Raw genomic sequence first — 10,822 nt, forward strand, 5'->3', positions numbered from 1 at the left:
GCAAACCTACCATAGTCAAAATTATGGGTCCCATTTTAGATAAATCAAAAACCAAAAATTAGGCTGGTTGGTGGACATTGCACTAAGAATTGAAATGAGAAGAAAAATCAACAGTCCACGTTCAACAAACAAATGCCTATTAATCAAAGGTTAGGATCATTCAATCATAATTGATTTCTAGAAGATGGTCTATCCACATCTGGTCCCAAAATTTGGACGGTTTAATATATATTACTGCAAGGCAAATGTGCAATATTTCAAGTGCCTGTGTATCAACCATCACACTCTACATCGTCTACAGTCGTCAATTTCTCCATTCTCACCTCTCTCTCTCTCTATATATAGATATACACCTTCCTCGGGTTCAATCTCAATGCATATCTTTCCACATCTTTCACTCACATTCCGACTTATAAAATGAAATTCATCCTACTTCTATCAATCCTCTTCTTCTGGAATGCCGTTGAGGCATCAACCGGTACTGTCGTACTAGACATAGCCGGTAAAAAGCTCCAACCGCATGTGGACTACCACATCCTACCGGTCATACGTGGGAGGGGTGGCGGGCTAACCCTTGCAGCCCGAAATGGCTCGTGCCCGTTCAACGTCGCCCAAGAGAAGTTGGAGGTGTCCAACGGTCTACCCATGACTTTCCTACCAGTCAATTCCAAGGACAAGGTTGTAAGCCTGTCGTCGGACATGAATGCAGTGTTCTCGGCTTCGACGGTATGTGTTCAGTCGACCGTGTGGAGGCTTGGGGATGTGGACAAGGTGACGGGAAAGCGGTACGTGACGACGGGTGGGGTGACTGGGAATCCTGGTCTAAGTACGGTGAGCAACTGGTTTAAGATTGAGAAATATAATGATGATTATAAGCTTGTGTTTTGCCCTAGTGTTTGTAATTTTTGTAAGGTGATTTGTGGGGATGTTGGAGTATTGAATGAAGGAGGGAAGAGATGGTTGGGTTTGAGTGATGTGCCATTTCCTGTTATGTTTAAGAAGGCACGAAAATGAAGGGAATTTGAGAATAAAATGAGAGATTTTACTTGTACTTGGGCTTTAGTGTCCTTTATAAGAGTTACAATAAGACAATCTTTTGAGTTTTAAGAGATTGAAATTTTTATATGAAGTAAGGTTCGCATTTGGCTTAGGCTGTGAGAAAAATAATTCGCAATTATTATTATTATTATTATTATTTTATTTTTTTTTGGGGGGGGGGGTGCGGCGCGCAGGGACTGGACTGATTTTCAGGGCGGGGCATGTTTATAGAGGTAGCCCACCTGATGAATTGCATGGAGATCCCACAAGCATGTGCCATGAATTGCCGGTTGGAATTGAAAGAAAATAACTGTAATTTGAGGCAACTTGGAATTTATTAAGGGCTAGGATCCTGTGTTTGTTCCTCCTCACATCTGGCACTACCATCTAGACCACCCAAAATTTGGGTTAACATTGTGATGGAGTATATCTCTAAAATCACACTAATCAAGCAATCCTAACCATCCAATTAATGGCTATCGAATGTACTATTTAAAAATAAAATATTGAGTGGTCCAAATTCAAAGGGAAAATTCAGATGGCTTCTCAGTGCAATTTTTCGGCTATGCTCCCTCCACATTTGGGTCAGCAATTTGGACAGTCTGGATCATCTGCTTTCATCATTTCAATCCTTATTCAGCCCATTTTAATTCCAAGATTTGCAAGAAAGCTTCTGCTTGAATTTCCTTGTATAAAGGTGAATGAGAGAATTTAAACTATCAAAAGGTTTCAAAATATCAACCATAGCAGAGCATCATTGTTGCAGTTTATCCAGCATTCAGTGGACAACCAACTTGCATCCTACGATGTCTGGACCATTTTCTGCCCATTGTCTACACATTTTTGAGCCAGCTCCACTGCCACACATTGCATGGACCGTCCATTTATCAGGTGATGGAACATCAAAATCTCTCCAGCCAAAACTGCAGGTTCCCTTTAAACATCGCCTACAACCAATCAGAATTATCAACCGGTCTCCCTTTGATGTTTTCCCTAGTGGTTGGCAGAAGTGATAATGTCTGTTGTTGGACATTGCGAACACATTCTCACTGCTGCCAGTCAACAGTGTGGATGTTTTGAGATGCCAACTGCACCTCTGGATTGAACTACATGATCACAGAGTAACTGAGGAATAGAATCCAGCATTAGGAAGCTCACTAGTCGGTTTAAGATAGAGAGAGCAGGAACATGTTATAAGCTTGTTTTCTGCCCTGGCATTTGCCAGTGCAGTATCATTTGTGGGGACATCTGTGTTTTACATGAGGATGGAGGATTACGGTTGGGTTTGAATGATGTAATGTTCATGGTGATGTTGTAAGTAGGGGTGGTAATGGCCGGCCGGCTAGCCCTAGCCCGCCCCTACTCCCCTAAGCCTGGGCCCTAGCCCTAATAGGGCTCTGGCACTGGGCAAAATGAGTGAAATGAATGAAGGTTTCAAAATAATCCAAAAAAAAAAGAAGAAGGATTCCCATCATGTAATCCAGGCCACCCTATGTTCAAGAAGGGCTGAAAAACAAGGTACTACCACAAGGGAATAATATGATAATAATAAAGAAATTTGAGTACATTTCTCTGTAATTCTTATAAAAGCTTCCTTTTACACTTACCAGGATTGATTTACTTGATTCCTTCTTTTACACTTTTGGAATTGAAAGAGTCCAAGCATGGACCTTGGCTTGGATGTCTGGTTGAGCTATAGGCCACAAGCCTGTTTGGATGGTTGAGATGGACATATGTTTATGGGGAGCTGCCAATCAAAAGGAGTTGAAGGGTTCAAAGGCCTCTGCCGGAAAGCAATAAGCATTTCACACAGGAGATTCATAGTGCCAGACTATATCCATGTCAGAGAGACGAATGATAAGCCAAAATCTTGATTTGATTTGAAGTCTATTGAATAGAGTAGACTCAAAATATTCAGAGAATTGACTCCAAAAACCTGACCTGTTAAATGTAGATTTCCAAGGTTGAAAAACACCTATCACCATTCCACGATTGACCTGCTAATATTTCAAAAGTACATTTGAAACCAAACAATAGAATTGCTAATGGATTCTATAGTTATTCATTTCTTGATGGGTTTTCCATGTCCATGTTTTTGGCTTCTCTCTATCCAAAGTCTCTGTGACAAAGAAACTGTCATGAAGAATCTACGAAAACTTCCTACAATCTAATAAAAAATCTACTATACCCAAGAAAATTCAATAGAATTTCAACGGAAACTAGTTCCCTGTTAACTCGAAATTCAACAGAGTCGAATTGATTTAGCTTGAGTTTCATTGAGTCTTTAAACTATAACCAGACCCAATACTCTCACACCAGGAACCAAATTGTCTAACAACATTCCCCAATCACAATAGTAACAATCCTCATCTTTGGGGCAAACATGGGTGGGCCAAAAGACCATCCTGTAACAATTCTCTCCTTTGACCCAAATGTATGAGCCTGTAACAATTCTCTCCTACAAACCGAATGTATGCGCCTGTTACAATTCTATCCTGCGACCCGAATGTATGTTGCATCTGTTCTGGTCCATATAACTGTCTCAACATTTGATCACGGCTCATAGAGAACTCCCATTCTCTCCAGTCTTGACTGGATGCATGTTGTAAATGTTGAGAACATATTGCAAACCTCCAAATTCTCAGACAATCATTTTGACTGGCAAACAGTCAGGAAGATGACTGGAAGGCTGCAGATATTTCACTGGCCCTTTGGCATGGATAGTCTTCGAATGCCGTCAATTAGGCCTTTGATATCTGAACACCGCCCTCCTTGCTTCGGCCCATCTTGCTAGCATCTGGCGAGACAAAGTAATCTGCACCAGGTTCCGGTGGCTGCCTGGAATCTCCCAACACAGATGGGTTTTAGTTAATAGGGCCTTGCGCAACCATGGAGGGATTCAAGGCAATTGGGCAGTGGGCAACCATCGTCGTGGGTAGGACTAACAACAGTAACAGAACCTAAAGCACTGATAATTCTATGCCTTGCAATGGAAAAGAAACATGAAATTGAAGTATGTCAAATTGGTATTTCATATACTAGCAGGAAGCCACACAATGAGCGGGTGCACAACACACATGAACATTTAAATTTTATCCAAGATCCACATCGTTCAACATCTGGACCATGCACTCAACATGCACTGGCCAAAAACTCCAGCATGGCTTGATTCTTGCTGCTTTCAGTCTGCCTAAACTAATTATGTAAATCTAAACCACCAAAAAATTGGGGATCATAACATATGTGATTGCGCTGGAGAACCTACAAGAAACATTATAGAGCCTAACAAAGTTGCATGTTCCATACCAAGTGACCTGTAACTCCATCTGAAGTGACGAAACGCCTGAGTTCCCTGCATCAATAGTCTAATGGCTGACAGGATTTCACTTACCAGCCTATCAAGCATGCTCAATCAAAGCCACTGGTTGTGACACCACACCAGGCATCAGAAACTCCACTGTTAAAGCTTGGGTCTATGAAAAGATCGCGCTAGCATGGAGATGCACAGCCGATTGCCACTTGCGTCGTCCTATCATGAAATGTTAGGGCCTGGGTTGCCTCATCAAAAGAGCTTAGGTGAAAGGTTTGTGTAGGAGGTAAAACACTCAAGTTACCTCTTCCCATGAAACTATGATTCAGAAACCAGACAGCAGTCTATCCAGATCAATTTGAGGTGGTTCGCAGTGTGAATGGCTTGAGCAGGGAGCTTTGGGAGCTTCTGAGGGCATTCTTGTCTTATGGGATCCTCGGGCTCTCTTGAAACAGGATGGGTGGGAAAATTACTCAGTTAATGCATTGCTTCAAAGCCTGCCAAAGGGGTGTGAGATGGATGTTCACTTAAACAGCCAAATGATTCAATTCGAGTGTGAGGCAGGAGTTCCCGGACGACCTGGATTTCTATATTCCTGGTAAATAGATCTTCCTTGGTGTATTGCTAGGGGTTTCACTGTCATCAGTTTTTATCATGTGCAGTGGATCTAGTGCTACTACTTCAATCATAAGGTGCTTTTCTGATTGGATTCAATACAATCTTTGATCAGCCTTCCATTGGAAGGGGCCGCTTTCACCTGGTCCAATAACCAGGAGGTCCTTATGATGTCCACAGCTGATCGTTTCTTCATTTCTGGAAGTTGGGAGGAAATCCATCCCAATGTTCTCATGCGTGTAATCACTAGACTGTGTTTGGGCACTTCCCGATTTGGTGTCCTCTATCCAATTCCTTTTAGATATGGGGCCTGTTTGGACACACCCTCAAAAGGGTGTTTTGAGGGCTAAATGCCATTTTGAGCCAAACTCCATTTTTTGCTTATGCATTTGGATGCACTTCTACAAACTTCCATTTGGTCCCCACTGGTCGAAATGGGTGCTGAAAAGCCACTCGCTGAAAACTTTTTAACAAGTCGACGAAAAGCTCAACCAAGAAAAAAGAGATTTGAAGAAACCCCTTTTGCCAGAGATACATCCTAAACAGGTTTTTGACCTTATATGGCTTCAAGAAGGTTAAAGAACGGTGGATCTTGTATCAGGTTGAGGGTTGTGCAGGCAGGAAGCAAGGCTTGAAGCTATGGTGTGTGTGGGTGTGAGGGTGTGTGCGTACAAGAGAGAGAGAGAGAGAGAGAGAGAGAGAGAGAGAGAGAGAGAGAGGCTTGAAGTTGAAATTCCTCAAATAAAAAATCGAGGTGTGGAATGAAGAGAAATCGGTACGGTTGAAGAGTCTATGGATAATATTCTCACCAAAATTCAATCCTGACGGGAAAAAAAAGTTGGCAGTATCTCAGAGGCTGACGCTAAAATGTCGCAATTGCAAGAGCAATTCAAAACGACGTTAAAGTAGAAGAGATTATGCCAGAGGCAGAGATCTGGGCTCTTTAGATTAAAGATAGGACATGATTGGTCCGTTTTTCCACCATATGGCTAGTGCTCGTAGAAGAGTAAAGCACACTCAGATGCTGGAATTGATAGCAGTTTCATGGATGAACCTCCTGAGATATGCTCAGCTAATGTGGATTTCTATCATATTCTGATTACAGTAGTGGTCTCGGCCTAATCCGGACAACTTAGCTTTTTAACCTCAGGGCGTGTTTAGATTGGTGGAAAACAAAGGAAGAGAAGTGTAATTATTACCCAATGATGGACTCCCAAGGATTCCATGGCATTAACTATGGATTCCATTTTCAGGGACCTTGTTTGGATAGCAAGTGCAAGTATCATTTTTGTGAGACAATGCTCACCTTATGATGCAGGACAATTAACCACTTGCTCTAAAAGCTCGAACTATTAGAGCATGGCGAATTAATCCTTTTATCTCATAGCCCAGGCCCCACATCTCATGAGTTAGGACCTCGTCCGAACCCCCCTTGTGGGCCCCAAATCACATGGGTACCGCTTCACACGGGCCGCCCACCCTGAGTGTGTCCCCGCATCCCACAGGCTACCCCACTCGAGCCCGGTGTGAAATGCGCATTAATTACCCCCGGTGAGGAGTCTCGAACACGAGACCTCCCCCGTGAGCCCCATCCACCCCGAGTGTGCCCTTGCATCCTACAGGTGACCCCACTCGAGCCCAGTGTGAAAATGCCCCTGCATTACCTCATATCTTGGTTGGGGAAATTGACTATAAAAAAGTGATATGATTGCTATGTGTGATCCACTGCTATTTTTTCTATCCAAACCAAGGTATTCAATAATGGTGATGATTGCCGTAGCGATCAGCCTCATTGCCATAACAATACAGGCCGCTACGGCCCCTGTAACAGCCGGTACAGTCGTGTAACAGTCAATTTTCTTTTTAAAGGAAGAAAAGGTGTCGGCCTGTTATGGGCCCATAATAGCTGTCGTGGCCATTACAAGGTTGTTACGGGCCTTTATTTTTCAGACAGGGCATTACAGCCTTGTATCGTGTAATGGCACCCCACTGGTACCCTTTTGAATACCATGATCCAAACATAGCAAGACATCCCATATGGGAAAGTGTTTCCTTTTTCCTTTTCCTTTCTTCTTTTTCCCCTCAATCCAAACAGGCCCTTATCGGTGCCCAAAGAGGCTAACATGTTAGAACAATCTGTTGAGGAAGAGAAAGTTTGGGCAGCAATGGAGTAAATTGGGACGGATAAGGTGCCCGTCCAAATGTCTTTCCAATTTCATTCTACCATTCTTTTTTGGGATGAAGTAAAAGAGTGATGCAATGAATTTTGTCATAGAATTTCATAATAGGGGCAAATTGTCGAAGGATTTGGGAGCTTTAATTGCTTGCATTCCCTAAGAATGGGGCAAAGGATCTGTCTAATTGGCAATAGTAGAAAATCCTATCTAAGGGGATGGCTTCTAGGCTTAGAAGGGTGCTATAATCTACTATCACATTTTCTCAAGGCACTTTTGTGAAGGGGAAAGCAGATTTTAAAAACAGTACTGTCATTGCTCATGAATGCATTGATTACAAACAATAGAGATGGCAAGCCCGATGTTATTTGCAAAATAGATTTGGAAAAGGCTGACAATCATGTGGACTGAGAGTTTGTAAATTATCTGTTTCGTCAGGGTAAGATGGAGAGGTTGGATTGGGAATGTGTAACATCTGCAAAATACTCTGTGCCGACAAATGGTTCTCTGAAAAGCTATTTTGGTGGATAGAGAGGGATTAGGCAGGGGAGTCTATTACCTCCATTCTTGTTCATCATTATTGTGAAAGCTCTGAGTAAGATGTTGGAAAAGACTAGAGATGACAGATCAGTAGATGGCTTTAACATCAGTCAGGCTGATCTTAATGTGTCGCGTTTACAATTAGCATACGATATGCTAATTTTGTGTTAAGCTAAGAGGGATTGCGGGCCCTTACTCATGCCTCAGTGGTAGACTCACAAGCGTTTCAACATGAGGTCATGGGTTCGAGTACCCATTGTGGTGAAAATCATGTGGTGTAAGTGTGTAAAAAAAAGCTAAGAGGGATTGCATCTTACACTATTCAGGTGCATTTTAAGGTCTTTACGGCTGTTTCGGGGCCAGAAAATGAATCTCAATAATAGTGATGTGCTTGACATTGGGGTGGATGCAAATCATGTCAGGGAGCTTGGGCATATTAGTTTGCAAGCCGGGATCTCTTACATCTACTGATGACAGCCTTCCTCTGTGTTGGCTCCCCTTTGAAAAGGCTATGGGATCCGGTGGTAGAAGGATGGGAAGAAGATTGGCATCTTGGAAAGGGAGGTACTCAACCATGGGAAGGAGGCTAACTCTGATAAAGGCAGCCTTGGCCATCATGCCGGTGTATTTTATTTTTATTTTTTTATTCTTTTACTAGCATGCCAGTGTATTTTTTGTTACTAGTTTTTTTTTTTCCTTTGAAAGATGAGGACAATATATTAAAATAAACAAAGGGAGAGGAAGATCCTCTCCATAAAACAAGAAAAAGATCCAAAGAGGCTTCTTATAGCAAGGGTTGCGAGGTTGAGCACAAAGTATCTTTATTGGAATGGAATGAGGTGTATAAGTCCACAATTCAGGGTGGTGCCAGTCAAAGGCCTTTGATGATGATGAACAGGGCTTTCTTGAGCAAATGGATGTGGCTCTTCTGTAACAAAATGTCAACTCTTTCGAGAAGTGTGCTTGTGGCTAAGTATATCATTCAGGATGGTGGAAAATGTACCTTGGTCAGCCAGATACCGGAGCTCATGATGCTATGAAACTATTATGCCTTTAGAAAATATTGTGCTTCAAGTGTGGCTTTCGGTCAGGTCTTGGGAGGATTTCTGGTGCGGGGATTATCAAGGGGTGGCATTCGATCAGGTCTTGGGAGAATTTCTGGTGTGGGGATTATCCACTTCGTTTATTTTTTGGTATGCTCTATAACTCATCCATCCATGAGGCCAAAGTTATTGACTACTGTTAGATAGTTGGGAAACAAGTTGTTTGGGCCTTGGGGTCCCATCTTTAGTCATCATCTCTTTGAGATCAAGGCTGAATTCCATAATCTTATAAGCTTACTATCCTCTGTCACGATTGAACGAACAAGGGAGAATAAAATGTTGTGGCGCCAGGATCCATCTCATAATTTCTTAGCTAAACCTCTATTCTAGAAGCTTTCCTGCTTAGGTAAATCTTCTGCCCCCACAGATTGGATTTGGAAGTCAAAGGAGCCTCTGAGGGGGGTATCTTACGGATTTTTATTTTTTATTTTTGGCCACCTCTGCTGCTAACCAGATAAGTGAGTTAGGTTCTTCTACAACTTCGATCGACATCTATCAGACATTGATGAGGACATCGTGCACACGCACGCCCGCACACCACCACCCCTACGCACGTACGTACGCAGAAGGAGGACCCCACCATCGATCTGGCTGGATGACGACGTCCAGGGAGGGCCTCCTAACTAGAAGACAAGTTTTGGTTCAGAAAAGTAGCCCGATAGTCAAGAAAAGCCCACCATAGGATCTCATGATCGTGGCCCATTCGTCGGATTGGTTTTATATTTTAGGTTTTGCTTATTGTTATTATTTAGAACATCGTGAACGCTTTAGATTTCTTTGTTTGGTTTTTATTTTAGTTTACTTCATCGCCAAGTAATAGGTGTCGCACATGGTGTGAGTTTTTGGGTATAGGATTCTCCCTATAAATAGGCACCCCTTATAGTTCTTTTCATTCATTGAAGTTAATAAAAAAAAAATTCTTTATTTTTATGCTCTCTTCATGAGTTATGGAAGAATTCAAAAGTGGGTGCGAAGCCTTCCCTTTTCGAAGGGCTAACTACCATGGTGCGAAGCCACATCGATCCCAATTCACCCCCATCTTCCATCATCTTTTTTTTCAGTGCATCAAACCAGTGCGAAAAGGTACAAGCTCAATGCCAACCTTGGTGCAAGCTTGCAATAATTGGAAACTCACTTGGTGGAGCACCACGTACAAACCGTACATCGGATCGAGCTAAGATTTGGGGGTTTTGGAGTCCATCCCTGGCCGACCAGGGCCAAGGTGGCCTTTTTCTGAATAGTGGGCCCCACACACGTGCGGCCGGGATCACACGCACGTCCGTCTGAGCCAATGTTGCTGTCCACACGAGGGATCATCTTTTGGCTCAGGGTTTTATCCTCTTTTATCCTCTCATAGCCGTTTTTCATGAATCATAACCCTAGATTACGTGATCCCTAATTGATTTGCCCATTTTTATCACCTTAGGGTTCCTTAAATTGAAATTAGAGAATCCCTTGGATTAGGGACTGATTATTATGCATGAGTAGTTGATTTTATTTCCCTTTGACATCGTTTGGTTTATAATTTTTATTGGTCCAGTCCTAGCCTGTGTCGGCTTGGACCCGCATAGATTCCCATTTTTAATTGTATGTTTGGATTTTCATGTGGGACGTGGAATTTGTGTGATTGTTTCTGAATTAGTAGGATCTAAGCCTGAAATCTTGCATATCATATTTAATTTTCCATGTCCTGCATCACACGCCTTACTGTGATGAGACACCCAATACAAGAAATGTGCCATCTTGAGATCCATGAATTCACTAACCAAAAGTTTCTGAAGCATGGGTGGCAACCTAAGTAGAAGAATATTCAAAAGAATTTGAGAAATACCTAGTCAATGGGTATTTCTCAGTGGTAGGCAGAGTACGTTTCAACACTATGGTCAGGGTTTTGAGGCCCATACTTACCTTTCAAAAAAAAAAAAGAAGAAAAAACTTGTCAATAGGAGCAGGAGCAACAGCATAAGCAAATATAAGCCATTTAATGACCCAAAGTAAAGATGAACAATGAGGCTCAAGCAAAAAGTATAAGATTCACATGC

General features: G+C 42.4%; 1 protein-coding gene across 1 annotated transcript; it reads left to right on the plus strand.

The window, feature by feature from the left end:
* The first annotated feature begins 356 nt into the window (after positions 1-356).
* On the plus strand, positions 357-1,107 carry LOC131244428 (kunitz trypsin inhibitor 5). Its single transcript, XM_058244030.1, has one exon. The coding sequence runs from the start codon at positions 418-420 to the stop codon at positions 1,012-1,014; it is 597 nt and encodes a 198-aa protein (XP_058100013.1). The 5' UTR covers positions 357-417; the 3' UTR covers positions 1,015-1,107.
* Positions 1,108-10,822: the final 9,715 nt, after the last annotated feature.

The sequence above is a fragment of the Magnolia sinica genome, chromosome 4 (genome assembly GCF_029962835.1).
Source record: "Magnolia sinica isolate HGM2019 chromosome 4, MsV1, whole genome shotgun sequence".
NCBI lineage: Eukaryota > Viridiplantae > Streptophyta > Magnoliopsida > Magnoliales > Magnoliaceae > Magnolia > Magnolia sinica.